The sequence below is a fragment of the Lycium ferocissimum genome, chromosome 2 (assembly GCF_029784015.1).
Source record: "Lycium ferocissimum isolate CSIRO_LF1 chromosome 2, AGI_CSIRO_Lferr_CH_V1, whole genome shotgun sequence".
In the NCBI taxonomy this organism is placed as follows: domain Eukaryota; kingdom Viridiplantae; phylum Streptophyta; class Magnoliopsida; order Solanales; family Solanaceae; genus Lycium; species Lycium ferocissimum.
This window is the reverse complement of record NC_081343.1, coordinates 64575294-64596438: the sequence shown is the minus strand read 5'-3', so window position 1 is coordinate 64596438 and position 21145 is coordinate 64575294. Positions and strand designations below refer to the sequence as shown.

The following is a 21145-nucleotide window of genomic DNA, read 5'->3' as shown; positions in this document are numbered from 1 at the left end:
TTTGATAGTTCAAATTTCAAAATAGAACTAGAATTTACATATTTTACTATGTTTAGCATGAGAATACACAAAACCATCTTTAGTATAATTAAATAAGTCAAGGAATGTCCGAGTTAAAAAAAAAAAAAATGATTTGTCTTAATTACTAAAGACCAACTTGTGATGTAAGTATAACTGGCAAGTAGTAGTATTTCACCTTTTTGTAGATGTCTTTTTAGTGATTTCTTCTAAATGAATATTGTTAATCGTAAGATCAGTTAATTAGGCGATCACTTTTGTGATAAATAGGAAAAGTTTGTACAAGTTAAACAAATAGAATAGTTCTATTACTGGGTTTACTTCGTAAGTTTAGTTTTATAATCAATATTTAGATTTTAATTTATGCTAGAAGTCACATTTTAACAAATAAGAATTTAATAACAGAAATGAGAAATCTTACAAACTTCCAAGCAATCATGCTTATACTTTTAGTAGTAAAGAATGACGCTTTAAAATGTGGATTCAAACTAAGGAACACGAATAAAATAGTCATTTTTTTACCCAACCCACTTATAACCCATTTCTTACCCCCGCCCTCGCCCCGCCCTATTAAAAATTTTCAAAAATTAAATTTTCTTTATATATATACATACCGCCCCGTTTATATGTTTCCCCGCCCACCCCCCACATGACTTTCTGCCCCACCCTCGCCCCGCCCTACTACCCTAATTGCCATCCCTAGAGGCAATATCATGAAATGGGTTCACACAATAATGTTGTGACAAACTTAAACTCAAAACTCCAATATCTATATATGGGGACCCCTACAAAGGGGATGATGATACTGATATGAGATGAGAATAAGAAGAAAAAATAATATAGTGGGAAGGGTAGTAGAGGCTCCACCAAACCCAACATCCTTATCACACAAAATTTAGGTTGTGATCGAACAGAGATAGAAATGGGATTTGATATATCACAAAAGGAGTTTGCGTCAACCACTCATGAAGTACAGTACTACTCCTTCTAGACAAATAAAAATAAACATGACTATACCATATATCCTTAAAGGCAAAAATACATACGACTAAAAATTATTTAATAAAAACAAAAGACTAGTAGTACTAGATAAGATTAAGGTGTATGGACAGACGTATTATTGGACTTTTGTCCATATTCCTCCCTTTGTCTCCGTCAGTCCTGTTCTTCCTTTTATTGTCATCACATACATATATTCAGGAGTTCAGTTTAGCCACACATATTTGAAAATTTCATCAAATCATTTCAGTGATTGGTTTCTTGAAGAAATATTTGAGATTAGATTTTTTTTTTTTTTTTTTTTTGGTTTTGAGACGCTATTCGTATCCTGGGCGTTAAATCGATTCATTACAAAGTCTCATATGGGGTAAATCGATTATAATAAAGACGATTTCATATCCTAGGCTCAAACTCGAAACCTCTAATTAAGGATGAAGAAATACTTACTACTCCACCAATCTAATCTCAATCTAATATTTGAGATTAGATTGCTTGCAGGCCAAACCCTTTTATAAGGAGCTATGCTATTATTCTTTATTATTTGCATTAGTAATTACTTTGGCTGGCTTCTCTTATTGATAAGAAAACTTCATATCAAGTTACCCAAATAATTTGCTCAAGTTGTTTTGATGTTTGTATAGTATTTCTTTGTTTTTTTCCCTCTCTTTTTTAAAGGAGAAGTACAAACATAAAAAATGTACTGCTAGTAATATCCAATTAGTACAACAAATTAGATTCCATTCGTAGATCCAATTGAACTGTTCCGAAACGTCAACATGAAGGAGTTGCGGTTACGTATTTTTACAAAATGTTCTTTCTAATTCCCTTCCTCCATTCTTCGCGAGTAAAATAAATCTAATTTCACTTAACAGTTTATAAAGTTCTATACAATTGTGCAATTTAATTTACCGTAGAAATTACTTACCTTATGTTTGTTAAAAATCGGGAATAGTCAAAACCAAGAGTGCTCAAAAGAAGGGGATTCCACACAACTTTTCGTGTAATATCAACGTGTTCGATATTTTGAAACGTGGGACGTACCAGATAGCAAGTATGATATATGATGATCCTGTTCTTGCTTATGCTAATTTATTAATGGAACAAAGTTTAAAAGGGCGGTTCATGGATAAGTTAAGATATCTTTGATCTTCTTATTTTTCTTTCCCCTGAATTTGGATAGCGACTAACTAATTAATTTGGAATTCCATCAGTCATCTAATTTGTTCAAAACCAAGTCTTACATTAATAAACTCAAATACTTAAGTAGTACAGTCAAATCTCTTTATTTCGGTATAATTTGTTCAAATATTTTTTAATTGTTATAGCGAAATGCTATTATAGAAAATATTATAATATAACATAACATGAAAATTAGTTCAAAAAATATTTGATCATAGTAATAAAATGTTATTATAAAGAAGTCTGACCGTAGATAGTAAATTGGCCTATTAAAGCTTTCCACCAAACGAGATGAAGGTTATCTCGAGGATAAAGTATTTACACATTTAAAAAATCTATTATGCTCTGTGATTTCTTATGAAACGGTTGGAGACTCAATTAAAATTAATACCAAGCTATATGACAATTGACACGTTATAGCATGTCATAGCAATTATCATACATAAAGGAGAACAATTACCATCTATACTTAAAGATTGACTTATAGAGTAAAATATTATAGGGATGGGTGAGAGTTGAATGTCTGGTGTTGATTGCTACGTGGAAGTTTAGTGCCAATTATGATTAACGATCTACTAATCTTTCTTAATCATGTTCCAATTATTAAGCCAAGGAAATATTTTTCTAACAATCCCATCTCCATTCTATAAAAGTAATAAAACTAAATTTGATAGGACTAGAGGTTGATAAACTAGCCTTCAGTAAACGGGGATACATCTTGCCTATAAGTGACCTATATATGACATTGATTAAGATTGCTTTTGCTTAAAATTTTACAAAACCAAATATATTGTAGAAAATTTTGATTTTTAAAATGGTGGAAGTCCAGGACAACTCCGTGACATTGTTCTAGAGTTCGAGAAAAAGACAGTTCAAACTCTATGAAATTTCAGGAGTTTGAAATATGCAGTTCAAACTCCTGTAATTTCTTGAACTCCAACACACTCAAGTTTCACATGTAAAAGTTTTGAACTCTATCACGTTGCGCTTGAATTTTTTCGTGTTTTAATTAGAGATACTTTATCCAATTTGAGGGTCATTCGCACAAATGGCGTTATTCGGGGGTGGTATTTAATTTTTGCCCCTCAAATTGCTTTGTCTTAATTTTTGTCAAACTTTAAGTGGGGCAAAATATCACGAGATCTTGTTCGAGCCTTGAAGCATATAAAAAGAAGATTGTCATTCCAAACAAAATTTCACATCAAATTAGGCCAATTCGGGCAAAAATTAGGCCTTATTAATTGTCCCGTATTAACGTGAGATAAAAAAAAAAATATATATATATATATAAATCGTAAGGTAAGTTATGCCTTAAGGCATAGTTTCTATATAGAAGTTATGCCTTAAGACATAACTTTACCCCTTGTCCGGCATAACCTTTGTCTTAGGTATAACTAGTAATTACAAAATATGCCTTATAAGCAAATTTGTAGGCATAACTAAATTTAATAGCTTATATAAAAAACTTTCGCAAAACCTCCGCAAATAATTTTTTTTTTAGCATACTTATGTTAATTGTTGATATTTTGTAAACTTTTTGAGTGCAAAATATCCGCAAAAATTAAAGACCAGCGCCTTTGAAGGAGAATCCGCGCAAAAAAATGAATTTTATATTATATATATATATATATATATATATATATTTGGACAGTGGTTTCACAAGTACCTTCGATCTGGTTGGTAACTGAAGCCCAGCCCACTTAGCTGAACATTAGTAGGCTGAATATTGTGTGAATATTCAGGTAAGGGGCCCACCCTAGAAATGCAGATATGGATTTGTCTTATGTATCAAAGAGGCCTTAGGCCTGTTAAACATATATGTGATTTGTCTTCCAAACTATCAATAAAAAAGCAAAGATGTTAAACATTTAAACAAAAAAAAATTCTGAAATTGTCATTAATGTGAGAAAACTACTATTCGCTTACAATTTATTGTTAGGTTTTGAGTATATATACCCAAGATTGTCCCTTTGGGATATAACTTATAACACACAAAAAAAAAAATTTTTTTGTAAACTTTTTTTTTTTTGCAACATAATTTTTTCATACTTTGACCAATGATTAGTTGTGTGTCAAGACTCCGAAACGTCATATTTTATATAGAACATTGAATTTGTTTAATAATGTAGGCTCAATACATCAAGGATACGTAGAAGTTTGGATCGTCATTTTAGGGGTTAAAAAGGTGCCCGAAGTAAGTTTTGTTTGAAAAAATTTAGTGTTTTTTTCATACTTTGACCAATGATTGAGTGAGTCAAGACTCCTAAACGTCAATATTTTATATAGAACACGATATTTTTTTGAAAATGATACGTGCCACCATCAAGGATACGTACACGTTCGGATAGTCATTTTAGGGGTTGAAAAGGTGCCGAAAAGTTTTGTTTGAAAAAAGTGTTTTTTTCAAACTTTGACCAAATTAGTCGTGTGTCAAAACTCCGAAATACCCAATATTTTATATAAACATGATATTTTTTAATGTGATAATGTAGGCCCAATACATCAAGGATACGTAGACGTTCGGATAGTCATTTTAGGGGTTGAAAAGGTTGAATTTTTGTTTGAAAACTTTAGGGTGTTTTATTTTTAGATTTTGATTTAATCATGTTATTTTTTAATCAAGACATAACTTTATTTTGAATATAAATCTAATTCAATTTGATAAAAGTATTTAAAAAATATAGGGAGAAAAGCTAGTTGTAAAGTGGTCACATTTTAGATGGTCATAACTTTGATTAAGACGTCCGATTTTACGCGTTTTTTTTTAACTTGAAAATTTTGATTTTTAAAATGGTGGGAAGTCGTATTTTTTTTTGAGATCTAGCGGACAAACGCCCGCAAGGTCGTTTGGCCGAGCCGATTTTTAAAAAAACACCTTTTATCCCATTCAATTTCAATTTTCCCCCAAATTGGCGTGAAATTTTTAGTTTTATTTACTTATAATATAATGATACGCAATTTCAACGTAAAAATCCCGGGGTAATGTAGCCGTGAATGTCAATTTCACTTCCGGGTTTCAATTTTTGAAAATAAAGTGATTAATTTTCTCGACATATAAAATTGACTAAAATAACCTTAAGATTTCGCAAACAAAAGTTTTCAAACAAAACTTACCAATTCGCACCTTTTCAACCCTAAAATGATGATCCGAACGTCTACGTATATATATATATATATATATATATATATATATAAATCGTAAAAATATCGGCATAGTTCTATATAAAATATTGACGTTGTCGACACACGACTAATCATTGATCAAAGTATGAAAAAATACACTAAGTGTTGCAAAAAAAAAAAGTTTACCAAATCTTTTTTTTAGTGCTAAATATAGCGCAAGAAAAATATCGCTATGCAAAAAAAAAAAAAAAAAAATCTTTAGCGCAGTATTTCTTGTGCTAAAGGTATTTTTGTAGCATTTTTTTTTTATTGGGGTATTTTGGTTCAAAATGGTTTTTTTGAGGGCATTTTGGTTCCGGACATTTTGGAGCTTAGAACTTGGGGATGAACAATTCATTTTTCAATTTTTTGCGCAGATTGTTCTTCAAAGGTACTGGTCTTTAATTTTTGTCCCTCAAATTGATGGTCTTTAACTTTTGTCCTTCGCTTAAAAAAGTCGCCGATAATACCCCGAGATTCTGAGTTCGAAACCCCGCTCAAAAAAAAAAAAAAAATCGCAAGTCAAGGCTTTGCAAAAAGTCTTCCTTATGCGACAGAGTTTGCCTTATGCGGCAGACGTTGCCTTAAGGCCAATGACGTATGCAGGATTTTTCGTAAGCAGTGTCACATTTTATAATGAGAACAGATATAAAACATAATAACATCATATTGAAAAAACAAAATCTAAATAAAACAATTCACATATATAACTACAATTCTTCTCGACGAGTTTTCATTTTTTTTTAAATGTATTCAAAATAACGTCATTAGAAATAATATTAAATAGTAGTACTTTTTAATATAGGACATTAAACTATCACTAAATAATTTATTATTCATTTGATTTCATAAATTGTTCTTAATAAATTACATTGCCCAGCTAGAAAGAAGAAAGAAGGTGAAGGATAAAGAAAAGAAAAACAAATAGCAATACCCTCCCAAATGTAACTTTGGACTAATTGGTTCGTTATTTTGATAACTCGCAAGAGGTTAGTGGTTCGAAGCTGTACATGTAATTGTTTGTACATGAGCAGAAAAAAATTTAGAACACAAAATGTGAGGCCGCAGAGATTCGAACTCGCCCATTCTAATTGAAAATTTGAGCGCCTGACCAAGTGAGCTATATAGCTGTTTATGTGCAAAATATATTTACATAATAATATCACTTACAAAATAGTCGTAGAAAAATTTATTTGTAAGCCATGATTGATAGTTTGGTACAAATGATAGATTGCCCATTTTCCTATTATATCTTAAGTTATATAAATTGATAAACGAAAATAATTTCAAATATGAGTTAACTGGTTGTATCTTATTATTTACCATATATTTCCGACTACCAATCCACACTATAGTATTGAATGAAAGTGACAATCATGTAATTTGCGCCCATTTTCCTATTATATTTAAATTATTTAATTTAGACTAGAATACAAATATTTTTCATATGTGATTTGACTGGTTGTAGCGTCTTAAATATCATATTTTTCAGACTACCAATCCAAACTTATTGTAGATAGAGTTACCTATAATGTCTACGAATAAAATTTATCACTGTCCCATTAGATTAACGGGCAAACTACATAAATGATAAACATTTAGGCTTTAATCAAGCCACATAGCAAATGTTTCAATATTTACATTTTGTAGCAACAACCCAGCTACCAACGGTTTTATACATTTTTTTCACTGTATTCATTTTTTATTTTCGCTGTATTCATGAATATAACCTTTTTTTTCCCCTGTTTTTTCACTGTATTCATGAAAATGACTATCTGTATTCATAAATTAGCTAGCTGTATTCATAAATACAGCGAGTAGAAAATGAATACATAAAAACATATATACACCAAAAATTAACAAACACCATATTTTTCGGTATGTATACAACAAATACGGGCGTATACAACATAGATACACCAAAAATATTAACAAAAACAGGCGAAAAACACTATATACAACATATGTACACCAAAAAAATAACGAATACACTCAAATATTGAATACAAGAAATAAAATTGATTGTATTCATTTGTATACAGGCGTAAATTCACTTTATTCATTTGTATACAAAAAAAAAAAATCTTCTTTGAAAAATGCGAAAAATATTGTATACAGTGTATGTATACACATATATGGAAAAAAAAACTTCCGAAAAATATGTATACACAGATCTGGAAAAAAACTTCCGGTCTAAAATTTCGATCAGTGTATACCTTCTTCTCCTTCACCTTCTTTTCTCCGTCATCATCACCGTCAGCTTCAGATATGAAAAATTCCAATCAAATCTAAAAAATTCGACGAGTGGTAAAACACTATGGATCCCGGTCTATTGATTTAACATATAGAACATTGGTTTTTACCCTAAACCTATAATAAGTTGCTGGCCATGATGGCGAAATGTTGAGTCAATACTATTAGTACTACCTAATCCGAGTTCTGAAAGCTGTTTTTTTAAAAAAAAAATTACGATGAATGCTGGCTTGTTGAAGGGACTAAAATAATCAATCCTTCAAGAATCATGACAGAGACAGACATGCATGATTGCAACATCATGTAGACGCCTGCACGTTATATCCATGACCAAATAGTCAACTATAATAGTATATAGGAGTATATCTTTTTTTCTTAAGCAATATTTAACATTAATATCTAATAATTATAACTATAAATGATACACTTCATCATATGTTCTCCTTACATACATCTATGTAACTAGCAGGTGTGCTCCTTAATTGTACCCAAAAATAAAAATAAAAACTCGTTAACTGAAGTGCAACTTAATATAATAGCTTTGGTAGCTTAATTGAAGTGCAACGTAGTATAAGAATTTAATCTATGACTATTATGTTCTGTTGACATAAGGACATAAAGGTATAACAATTGGACATTTGGAGTATCATTATAACTCGGCAATTAGGGATATCGTCAACACAAGATTACTAATGGCATATATCATGAGCAGCTTTCTCGGAATTAGACTGCTAATTAGTGTTTTTTTTTTTTTTTTCCTCCTTCTTTTCCCTTAGCAAGGAGGATATGTTGTCCGAGTATTTTGATTTTACTACGTAAGGTAAGGACAAGAAGGATGAAAAAACATCAGTGTTCTGTTTTAATTTTTTTTTTTTTTTTTAATATCAGTTTGGTAGAAAGTTGTTGTCAGCCTCATAAGCATAAGTTACTTGTCTTGGTACAAAAAAGCAATCCTCATTTAGGAGAATTTACTTGTCCTCTTTCCAAACGCTAATTATATCATTGTACAGTTAATAAGGGGATTGCAAACTGCCAAAGTTGTAACTATTGAACTACTACCTTTTTTTTTTTTGCTTTCTTTTCTATATTACAAAGTTATCTTTTATTGTTGACTTAATGCATATGCAGCCCCCTAAACTTACATCTTTTTTTTTTTTTTTTTTTTTTTGCACCTTAACTAAGTGTTATTCCTATTGAACCCCTAAACTCGTCCTCAAGTGTGTCTATCAAACACAATTCGACTTACATAACAAACTTTGCAATAGGATAGAATTATTCTTTGTATGCGCGAGCAGATATCCAGTTAGTTTCATTAGTGTCATTTTCTTATTTAATTACCAACTTCCAGTTCATGTGCCATGGTTTTTTGGTTGATCATTGATTGAATTGATTTCTAATAGGTGTTACTGTTTTGTTGCATTTAGGTAGTTAAATAATTGAAAATATTCTAAAGATTTTGTTGTGAGGAATCTGATTTAGCATGGGGTTTACACTTTGCAGAAGACAATCTTGTTTGAAGTTTCTGGAAATGAAGAAAAATATATGGAATTTGGGTTTAAGATGGTCCATTGACCAGATGGCTAGTTTTGTAATAATATGCTTAGATAGTCAAAGAAATGGGTTCAAATCTGCTATTTGAAAAATGCTATTTAAGTCGGATTGTGTTTGATAGACACACTTGAAGACGAATTCAAGGGTTCAATAGGAACAATGCTTAGTTGAGGTGCTAAAATTAAAAAAAAAAGTGCAAGTTTAGGGGACTGCATATGCATTAAGCCTTTATTTTTTGTTGTCTTTTCCTTTTCTGGTGAGACATATTACGTTCATTGCTTTATCTGGTTCTGCGAAGCTAATTCACTTCATGTGTTTAAATAGTTTGTAAGTCATTATTAGTTTCATCTCCAAAATAAGGATTTGAGTTTAATTTGGTCTTCCACAAAAGAAAGTACTATAGGATAACATATAATTTAATCTAGGGAAAACTACATGGCTTGACAAACTTCAAGTGGTAATGACATTTAGTTACTATAGTTTAACTTAATTACTTCCTATAGCAAACATTTGTATACTAATATCATTTAGCAACTAATAAAGTAAAATAAACAACTTTCAATCCCCTTATCCCATTTTCACTTGTTTCCTCAACAGCTACCTGCACTTCAAATCTCCTTCACATTGTTCCCTTATCCCATTTTCACTTGCTTCCACCTTATCCACCATTACCCTCCGTTCTTCTTCTCACATCTTCCCTCAACTACTACTATATATATATATATATATATATATATATATATATATATATATATGCTGACAATATCCAAATTGTTTGTTTGTTATGTTTTATTTATGGTTGGTGTGGCTGCCATATGCGAAAGCTTGCCAACCACATGACAAAGAATCAATGTTGGAATCCTACCTTTACTAGTTTCTCGATCTGGTGGGCGTAATTTACACCTATGTATGGTTTAACTTCCTTTTTTTTAAAAATAAAAATAAATAAAGATCACAAAAGGAAAAGCGAAATTACATCAGCTCTAGTTACATCTGATAATACAAAAGTAATTTTTCAAGATTCTCGAAGAAAATCGCAATCTTATGCATGTATATTGTGTAGCCTTTTTCACTATGCCTTTCTCTTTTTCCTTACTAAGTGATAAAAGTAGTAAACTATACACCCGTGTTTTCCCCTATTTAATATCAATTTGTAGGGCTGATTTGTAGTTATCAGCCCACGGAGATTTGTTTGGAAGTGCACAATGCACACACACGACTTTCTAGTCCTTGCTTCCAGCTGTCTCCATGTAACTAGCAGCCTTAAGTAGCTTTTTCATTCACGGTCTCTTATTTTAGTTTCGAGTTTAATTATTGTTCAGTATATTATACAGATTGGATGAAAATATTTATATAATTATGTCACTTATAAAGTTATCACAGTATAACTGATAATTGGATAAAGTAAAATAATAGTAATCAATTTGTTATTACATGTTTAATTATACTGAAAGTGAAAAAGAACTTTACACGGTGAGCCATGATTGTGTATGAGTAAAGTTAATTTCTTATTCTTCTGCAATATTCTCTAGGTAGTATTTCGTTGGATGATTGTTCATCTTCAGGTCATAACTGGACATAATTAGACGAGAAGGAGAGTGGTTATGAGACCCTAATATTCCTATATTATTCTAAATAAAATAAAAAAATATACGTGCGTAGTAGTATATCTCATGGCGGCCAAATAGACAGCACTGGCAGCTTCCTGTCTCTTTCAAAAATTAAATTAAATTTGATTTTTCTTTTCCATGTTCAACTTCCTCTGTTAAGTAAGAAAGATTCTTTGGCCAACTGGCCTTCTATTCTGGCCCTTATATAATCCTTTTCTCTCAATTAAACATTTGCATAACCCATTTAAAATTTAAGATTCATTAATTTTATAGCCAGAGAAATGGGTCGTCTAAATCTTCTTATGGCATTAGCGTTATCAGTTTTTTCAGTTGGTATTGTATTGATGCCCGACTTGGCTTCTGCACAATTGAGGACCAATTATTATGCCAATACATGTCCCAATGTTGAATCCATTGTTAGAAATGTGGTTAACCAGAAATTCAAACAAACATTTGTCACTGTCCCTGCTGTTCTCCGTCTCTTCTTCCACGATTGCTTTGTTGGGGTACGTACTCTCTCCCATCAATTTCAATATTTATTGAGAATTCAATATAAAGTACTATAAATTACCCTCTAATTGTGCTACTCATGAGTCTTTCACACAATAGGTATGAGTTTGATTTGTAAAGAGGACCTTAAGTTTCGTTTTCTAGTTGTCTAAATTATTACCATGTATTTGTTGGAACTAGGGATGTGATGCTTCAGTGATGGTATCATCAACACCGGGGAACAAAGCTGAGAAGGATCACCCAGATAATTTATCATTGGCTGGAGATGGATTTGATACTGTGATCAAAGCCAAAGCGGCCATCAATGCAAACTCACGTTGTAGAAATAAAGTATCTTGTGCTGACATTCTCGCCTTAGCCACCAGAGACGTCATTCAGCTGGTTAGTACAATCAATTTTTTATGTTATCTTCAGGTGATATGAAAGTGTAAAAATTATAGCAACACATAATAGAAGTTAGAGTTAATAGAAGTTAAGAGTTATTTTGTATGTCTTGTGTAGTCTGGGGGACCATGGTACCCGGTGGAATTAGGAAGGCTAGATGGGTTCACATCAAAGGCTTCGAACGTGGAAGGAAAGCTGCCAAAACCAACATTCAATCTCAATCAACTCAATTCCATGTTTGCCTCTCATGGTCTATCTCAGGGTGACATGATCGCCCTTTCTGGTAATTCCCTGATATTACTACTCCCTCCGTCCCATAATAAGTGTCACCTTAGTAAAAAACACGCATATTAAGAAGCCAATAATGCAATTTGAAATTTACCAAATTACCCCTATATAATAAAAATAAATTATTTTTTCGTCTTAAGAACCATTTGACACTGGAAATCCAATAATACCAAGTTACCATGTGAAAAAGCTAGCCAATTTATGTTTTGGTTTCCTAAGATGATACTTATTAAGGAACAAAATATTTTGGCTAAGATGACACTTATTATAAATATTTTGGCTAAGTTGACACTTATTATGGGACGGAGGGAGTATTAATTAACTGCGCACCAATTAATTGTTTTATTTAGTAATTGACTATCTGCTTTGAAACTTCTGCTTCCAACATCAGGAGTTAGCACTTTTTTATTAGGTATCTTTTTTTCATTTGGCCTTTTCGCTTTTTAGCATGTGTTATTGATTCAGACGTGAGTCACTTTCTAATTGATTAGGTTCATTATTCTTCAGCCAGCTCACTAGACATAAAGAAGAGAAAATTCCAATTATGAGAATGGAATAATTTTATTATACTACTGTATGTGCTGCTTCATCTAATGATTGCTCCTGTTGACTTCATGCTTATGAATTTGAGATGACTTGCAGCTGCCCATTCTGTTGGGTTTTCACACTGTGACAAGTTCTCCAACCGTATTTACAACTTTAGCCCTCGAAGTCGAGTAGACCCAACCCTGAACAAGCAATATGCAGCCCAATTACAAGGGATGTGTCCAAGGAATGTTGACCCAAGGATAGCCATTAACATGGATCCTAAAACTCCCAGGACCTTTGACAACAATTACTTCAAAAATTTACAGCAAGGTATGGGCCTGTTCACATCAGATCAAGTGCTTTATACGGACAGGCGGTCCAAGGGTACTGTGGACTTTTGGGCCAGTAACTCCAAATCATTCCAAAAGGCATTCATCACTGCAATGACAAAGCTGGGCCGAGTTGGTGTGAAGACTGGGAGGAACGGAAATATCCGGTTCGACTGTGGAAGATTGAATTAAGAGTGCATTTGCACAAATGGCCTTTTTGAGGCCACTCTCAAATATAAATATCGATGTGGTAGTAATTATTATTATTTTTTTGGAAAGGTGAGGAGGCCGGGATGAAAATGGGGCGGTGAGTTGAAATCTTCGCGGGTTTACGTGGATTTGCCCCGCAATCGTACCGCTTGCCAGCCGTACTTGCACCCTTAATATGCAAAATGACAATTCTATCACTGAATTACCATTCCATTCTCGAACTAATAAGTTGTTCAAATAAATGGGATTTAGTTCCCATTAAGTTTCGGAAGAGGCTTTGTATTCGTGGGATATGTAAACTGTTGAATAAAACTATGTGATTGTTCATATGTATGAAATTTCAGAACCGTTGATAGAGTTGGTGCTTTTTGTGCATTACTATAACTTTGGCTCGGTCTAAGTTGAACAAGTTTATTTTAGTTGCTTCTCGTTAGAGAATTAATGGGTTAGTAGAGATTATTATATTTCGCCTAAATTGTTGATGCTTCCTTCTTCTTGACCTCAAAATTCTTACAACTACATATTTTAGGCCACTGCTAAAGTAATCACAATTAACCTTACTCATATATTAAACTAAATTTGTGACTTTTTCAAGATTATCTTTTTGTTTCCGTGCTATGCACCGATGTGATATCATTGATATACAACTATACCTGGAGATAATTATATTACACTTCACACATAACCTTACAAAGACTTCTTACAAGATTTCAAACTTGTTGGCTTTGGAATTTAATAAAAAATATATAATACGTAGAAGATTCCATATGCGTCACAATCATATAATTATTAACTTTCTTATAGCATGGAATAATTAAGATCATGCCAAAAGTTCACATCAATTTTTATTTATTTTTTTTAAAACAAATTTGATGTCTTTTGTCTTTCCCCCATTGTTGTCTTTCCACTGGAATGACAAAATTACGTTCATGTCATTTCAAATGGTGCAATTCAAAGAGAGTGTGATTTTCTCCATATATAATTGACCCAATAGGCCACCGATTCTTATACATTTCTGTTTGAGTATTTCTTTTTTGTTTTCCTGATAATAAAAACAGAAACTGATTTATTAAATTATTGTTCGGAACACAAATCAAAATAGTAAATGCTCACCTTTTCTTTGTCGTAGGTATCTTTATCTACGCTTTTCAGATAAATGTATTGGAGTTCTTGCTGTTTAATTTCTCCCTATTTGTCTTCTTATCCAAACTGGTTCAAACAAAGTTAAATACTTTCAAGTAGCTGGCCCATCGTGATAACTTTTAGTATATGTGTATCTTATGTCTCTTTTAATTATGTATTGGTTTATGCTATCGGTTAGTTAGAAGAGGATTTGACTTTAAAGCATCAATTAAAACTGTATGTAGAGAGAGTTTAGGAGGTAGTATCTGCTAATGTGAACTTCAGCACAGTATGCTGAAGTTTGAAACTCATACATGTTAAATTTAAGGAGTTTTTTTTTTTTTTTTTTTTTTTTTTTTTTTGGAGTTTGAACAGTTCAAACTCCATGAGAATTTTCTGCAATTAGTTCAAGCTCAAGAAAAATACCTGGACTTTTGAAGTTTCCCTTATCGCGTTTTGGGCCGACTAACAAAATGGTCATTCCAGGCAAACCCAACGTGTTTGTAGTTCCTTTGGGCCGGCTAAGAAAAAAGGTGGGTCACTTGCACTTTAGTCCCTATTTTGTGCCGGTCCTTAATTTTTGCGCCTCATAACAAACAATTTTTCGCAGGTCAAAAGTTTATATTTTGGTATTATAATATCCACAAATTATGTCCCGCATTTTTAAGCCTCGATAGGCTTTAATTTTAATTTAGATAAAAATTAAAGACCAGTCCATTTGAAGGAAAACCGTGCAATTTCTTCAAAAAAAGTTATTCTTTCCTAAGTTTTGGCTATTGAGTGTTGAGTTGTCACACATATATTTTTAGTAGCTTAGAGGAAGAGACGTAAATTATAAAACAACTAACAAACAAAATTATTAGGTCCTTCGTAGCCAAAAAAAGTTAGATCTCATTGTTGTCAAATGTGTATGTAAGCTTCTAGGAGTTTTAGCAATAGAAGATATCTTTCTCTCTAACTTGGGACAGTGAACTGCTTACAAAATCAGTTGTGTGTAAACAACAGCTGTTTGCACAAAATGGGCAAGATTGTAGAGCCATTGATGTTTTCGTCAACGTAAATAATCCATGAATTTATCTAGGTAATTAATTGGTTGGTCAATGTAAATAAATCAGTGGCGGATCCAGGATTCTAAAGTAATGGGTGCTCGCTATAATTAGAGCTGGCGTATTATCGCATATAATCAACGGGTTCAACTGAATCCTACATGTTCGTCACAAAGTATAGATATATATAAGAAAAAAAAATCACTATTTTTTTTTAAAATGAACTATCAAATTTAAAGCTTTTATCCAACTGATAGAGCACAATCACTACTACTAACAAGAGCAAATATATTTTTTACGCTAGTATTAAAAATATTTTACTGTATGTATAACAAATATTACTGTTAGTTTTATCAGAAAAAGAAGAAGCTGTCATTCAATATACATTTATTCTCGATGTTTTCCTATTTTGAAAATAAATAAAGAATAGCATCATTGGTTGCACCAATTTTGTTTGCAAAACAACTATTAAGTACAAAATTAATACTCCAATTGAGTATAAATTATATAATTTGATTTATCTATAAAAAAATAATAACATCTTTTTTATATAAAAACAGTCTTGAACTATAACTCATAAGAGAAAACAAAAGGGAAGGAAAAGTTACCTCAAAACTCGGAAGGCAGTAGATTCTAGTATTAGGAATGGAAGTAAGAAAAGAAAAAGAAAGTTAAAAAAGAAATCAAATAAAGAGGGGAAAAAAAGAAGGGAGGGAACGGAAAATGTTGAAAAGAGTACAACAAATGCTAGATATGGGAATCGATCTCGCGTCAGTGAGGTTAAAAGCCCTAGATGATTGTGCTTCCGACCAAAGCACCCACCACCCAGTTGTTGCTGTGGGTGCTTCCTTATTTTTTTGTAATGGTTTTATCAGTTTTCTATATAAATCTATGAATTCCGCATTGCGGGTCCGCCCCTCAAATAAATGGATTGGGCTCCTCTACATTTCTCTTCTCTCCATTTTTCCCAAGTTTACTACCTGATTGCACACACGTATGACATGAGTTAAATTAATGAATAAGATTTAATTGACTAAAACAAGGCCCTAACCATAGTTCATATAATTAATAACTTATCCATTAATATATTAGAATATTTTTCTCTTTTACCTATTTTACTTTTCCTACCCAAGAAATATCTTTTTCTCGATTTACCCGATTATCTTTTGCCACTTAATTTTTTTTTCCCCCAATAGACCCATTATTCAATTGGTGATATTTTTCATTTTTTCAATTATGATGCTTACTAATTTACATAATATAGACCCCATTATTCAATTGATAATTGTATATTTCTGAAAGAGTTGTCTATATTATGAAAAATATCACCATTAAAAAGTTGTTATGATCGAAAAAAAAGATGGAATATTATAATAGGAAGAGAGAGAAAATATTTTAATATATTTATGGATAAGTTATTAATTATATGAACTATGGTTAGGGCCTTGTTTTAGTCAATTAAATCTTAGTCATTAATTCTAACCTATACCATATGTCTCTAATCTAAGGTAGAACTTGGGGAAAATGGAGAGAAGGGAAATGGAGAGGAGCCCAGTGCGAAATAAATTGACCACAAAGTATTAATATATCAAAATAATCATTCATATATAGTAAATTAACATAATTCTCTATAAATATAAGAATATGATCATGAAGGTCATATTTTTTTTCTACTAGGCATATGTAGAAATACGACGTCCCAAGATTGAATTGCCATGAATAAAAGTAGCTAGCTAGTACAGCCCGTTTAGCAACACGTTCGTAGACCTCAAAAATGTATTCTTACTAGTTAAGCTGATATATTGCAGCTGCCCAATCTGCCTTCAAGTCCAATATTGTTAATAACTTAATACCATACGTTTTCATGGTTAAAAGACCGTTTGATCATATCAAGAAGTTACAACTCGTAATTACTATGAAAACTGATACATACCTGCAGAAAAGTGCTCATTCTAGCTCATCAAACCAATAAAAAAAGTGCAATGTAGAACGAAGTCACCATATATTTAAGTGCACCAAAATAATCATGCTTCTAAAGCATTAACCACAAGTTAGTAGCTAAGTTTTCAAGCAAATCCTCTAAATTAAGCCTTAAGATTATTTCCACAGAAAGCCACAAAAAGAAGGGGATAGCTCACGCCATGTTTATTAGTACTTCAACATACAGAAAATATACATAGAGAAAAACTGCTTTAACTAAAATAGTATTAACACATTCGCATAAAATATAAGACTGAGGAAGTACTAATTAAAGTGCCTGAAACAACTTAATCATGAAAAAATTAATAGTAAACACATGCATTATAGGAGAGATCGATTTTATGATTATATTCATTAAAAGTGTTCTTTCAGTTATATGACCCTTTTTCACATGAGATCATTAAAAGATAACAAATGAGATAGGTACTTAAAAAATTATGAGAAGTTCAGGCCTAGCCTATGCTTTTCACAGTTGAGGTGAAGCATTCGAACCTCCATTACAACTAGCATAACTTTCCCCCTCCCCTTATGTAATAAGAAATTTTTTAAAATATGAGATCTTACTTTGTAAGGTCAATTTTCTTCCTATATTTAAGCCACTTTTAACTAAGCTGATCATCATATTCATCACGAAGAACAAGAGAGTGATATATGGAATACTAGTAATCGAGATTAGATCAAGATCAAATAAAACGAAAACACTAAGCCAAATGAAATTAATTAAGAGGAACCCAAGCAGTAGCAAACACAACATTATGTCCTTTCCATGTAAGCACAAGATCTTCCTCATCTCTCTTTAGCCCCCACCCAGCTGCATGCTCATCCAACATGTTCTTCACTTCCGTAACTCCTTCTTCACTAAAACCACTACTCCTGAAATTTGCATTTCTCATACGTTGCACCCACTGGCTCTTCGGTTCCAGCCTTTCGAGTCTCTGAACACCCTCGTGAGCTATAACATTTTCTATCTTCCAGCAAATATCCGCTTCGTACCACTGCCTTTGCTTGCTCCCTCTCGGAAGAAACGTATCCACAGTATCATAAGGTATCCATAAATAATTAAACGCGGACCTTAATCGACATACAAGATTATTAGACGTAAAATCCGCGTCTTCGTCCACTAACACGACAATTGTCGGGTCCAAATTACGAATGGCCTTAAGAAACATGGTACGGAACGAATTAGTAGTACACTCCGAGGTAAATCGATTTGACAATGTTGTTTCCTCCGGTATGTAATGAAGCATCATGTGACAATTTATTACTAGTGCCTCGCCATTATCTGGACGTATTAGATTTTGGACACGTAGCTGTTCGATTACATTTGAAAACCCGTCTGATGAACTTGAAGGAATCACTCTAAATTCCATCATAACGTTTCTTGACCTTGCGAAATTTACCAATTTAGCACCTAATTCCTCGTAAGAAAGATCAAGCATAGGTGGTAAATCTTCCGTTGCACCCGCTACCGTTAGTTTGACTAACGGCGGTCCTTCTGGTCGAGTGGAAATTGCATCTATAAGTGTGGGAATTTGCATGCAATGAGTCAAGCTAAAATCAACAATGTGAATTATAGAGTAGCCTTCCACAGCTTCTAATATAGCTCCGTTAGCAGCCGTGAACCCGAACCGATGCCACGGGGTCAAGTCAACGAAACTTGCAAGCTCTATGATGGAAAATTTATGAGTTTCCATTGAATGATTGAGATTGGTAGTGAGTAATTTGCAAGTACCCATTTTTGCTGCGCGGACAATTAGGGATCGAAGGAATCCACAAGTGAGGCGTTGGTTCGAGTCACCATCAGGAGGGGCAATATTATTGAGGACCCACAAGATTTGTTGTGCTAAAGTCGAGTCGTTGCTCTCGATGGCATTGGCACAGTGGACTAATAATTGCTCCATGCAATTTGTGTCACCAAGGGTTCCCATATTTTTTGACGTGTGAAAACCAGGCCACGGTCGTGCACGTTGGATCTGATTATTAGTACTATTTTTGTCCATCATCAAACTTGAAAACGGTGAAACTTGTTGGTGAAGTGATGGTGGTAAAGGTAAACTCTCAGTAAATTGCATCATGAGAGGAAGGTATTAGAGAAAAGTATTGCCAAGGTGGTAAAATTGAACTGGTGATGGTTATAAGTTTTGGTATTTTAGAAGTAATAAGAAGAGAAGGACAAGAAAAGAGAGAAAAAGACAAGACTAGTAGTAGTGGTACCTGACCAATATTATTGGGAAGCGATCCATTATTGGGTACCTGCTTTGCAGAGACCTTTTGCAATATTCTGCAAATGAATCAACCATAATTGACTGTTCAACTTTTTTGTTTCAATGGTATTTTTCTTGCTACGGACAGGTAAAATGACTGGTGAGAAAATCTCTATATATCTCTCACCCCAATGAATTGCTTGGTTAAAGTCAATATTGGGGCAAAAGAGACACTTCGTTGGCATAATAAGGACATGTCATATGGGGAACTTTACAAAGGCTAGCTACAAAATGGATTAATGTTACTGCATCTTCTTTATCAGAGACAGCAAAAAGAGGAGAGAAGGAGAGAGAGAAAGAGGGTTTGTGTGGAAGAGGAGTACTAATATAAAGAGGACTAAGAAATTAAAGGTGCCTGATGGCTGGGATTTCTGTTGGATTTTGGGGGCATGTGAAGTAGCCGGCCAAGGAGTTGTCAATATGTGGGAGTTGTGATTTTGTCACGTAATGGACTGAGGGAAAAGATTGAAGTCAGTTAGTTTTGGCTCACTCACGGGTTTATCATCATCATGCTCAAATCATTTTAGTCACTTCATATTCCATAAATGAACTAGAATTATTTGCGCATATATTCAGAGAATATAACTTTTTGCAGTTATTGGGTCTTTATTCTTGGTAGGGTAGCCTAGATATAATATAGTCCATCTGTAACAATTTATGTGACACGCTTTTTTTTTAGTCTGTCCAAAAAGAATGTCATCTTTGTATATTTAGAAAAAATAACTTAACTTTATGAGATTATTTACTGCAACATAAATATCTAAGGCTTGTCTTGAATTACAAATTAAATTTCAAAAGTCTTCGTTCTTTCTTAAACATCGTGTCTAGTCAAATGGTGTTACATAAATATTTAGATGGCTGGAGTAGTAGTATTTAACTTAAATATATCGTGACACCTATCACGTAAAGAATTTTTACACTATCAGAAAATCTAAAAGATATTTAAAAGTAATTACCCCTCATAAATGTGAGAATATTCATCATCTTGAAAATAAGGTAACTTATTTACCATTAGAACGGGTAAATATGACCTAATGATGTACTCCCTCTACCCCAAAAAGATTAGCACTTTTCGCTTTTCGAGAATCAAACGAGTTGTTTTTTTACATTAATTTTTTCATATGTCTTTTAAATATTTTAAATTATTAATTATGGTGACTTATAATACTTTTTACGTAGTTTCCAAATATGAAAATTTTATTTCAAAAAAATTAAAAATTCTATATTCAAACACACGGTCAATATTAAAAAGTTTAACTATCGAAAAGTGCCAATCGTTTTGATATAGAGGGAGTAAAAAATATTTACACTGTCCCTCGATATTAGTTAAATTCATAATGTTGATCGAAATGTTTCAATGTGCGGTCCACAATATTGCATGTTATTACGATTTGTCTAGGGACCTTCAAGTGACTGTGGAGCCAAAGGAAATTCTCATGCATCGATAGGATGGATGACAAGTCATTATCTAATTTAGCAGATTGATAGTTCTGAAGAATTAATCTGCAGAATATATACACCAAGAAAGCAAAATTGATCATAAAGATTTCATGCTAACGAGTTTTCTTTAACCGGTCATTTATGGCAGGTTACTACTCTTACCAAAAAAAAAAATTACAAAACTAATGCTGCCTTAATATACCAATTTACAAGAAGCCTAGGGTTTTTTGGGTGATGGTATGAGTTGACACTTGCATCAATTATTATTCAAT

General features: G+C 32.6%; 2 protein-coding genes across 2 annotated transcripts; one reads left to right on the top strand and one right to left on the bottom strand.

Annotated features, from left to right (window-relative positions):
* Nucleotides 1-10942: 10942 nt before the first annotated feature.
* On the top strand, nucleotides 10943-13110 carry LOC132046783 (peroxidase 51-like). Its single transcript, XM_059437532.1, has 4 exons — nucleotides 10943-11278; nucleotides 11463-11663; nucleotides 11784-11949; nucleotides 12597-13110. Exons 1-4 carry the CDS (start codon nucleotides 11054-11056, stop codon nucleotides 13001-13003), a joined length of 999 nt encoding a protein of 332 aa, XP_059293515.1. The 5' UTR covers nucleotides 10943-11053; the 3' UTR covers nucleotides 13004-13110.
* Nucleotides 13111-17814: 4704 nt separating this feature from the next.
* Nucleotides 17815-19851, bottom strand: LOC132046782 (scarecrow-like protein 32). Its single transcript, XM_059437531.1, has one exon. The coding sequence runs from the start codon at nucleotides 19242-19244 to the stop codon at nucleotides 17886-17888; it is 1359 nt and encodes a 452-aa protein (XP_059293514.1). The 5' UTR covers nucleotides 19245-19851; the 3' UTR covers nucleotides 17815-17885.
* Nucleotides 19852-21145: the final 1294 nt, after the last annotated feature.

Coding starts and splice junctions, on each gene's coding strand:
- LOC132046783 (XM_059437532.1), top strand. CDS start 11,054: ATGGGTCGTCTAAATCTTCTTATGGCATTAGCGTTATCAGTTTTTTCA. Junction 11,279..11,462: donor TCCACGATTGCTTTGTTGGG/GTACGTACTCTC, acceptor TGTTGGAACTAG/GGATGTGATGCTTCAGTGAT. Junction 11,950..12,596: donor TGACATGATCGCCCTTTCTG/GTAATTCCCTGA, acceptor GATGACTTGCAG/CTGCCCATTCTGTTGGGTTT.
- LOC132046782 (XM_059437531.1), bottom strand. CDS start 19,244: ATGATGCAATTTACTGAGAGTTTACCTTTACCACCATCACTTCACCAA.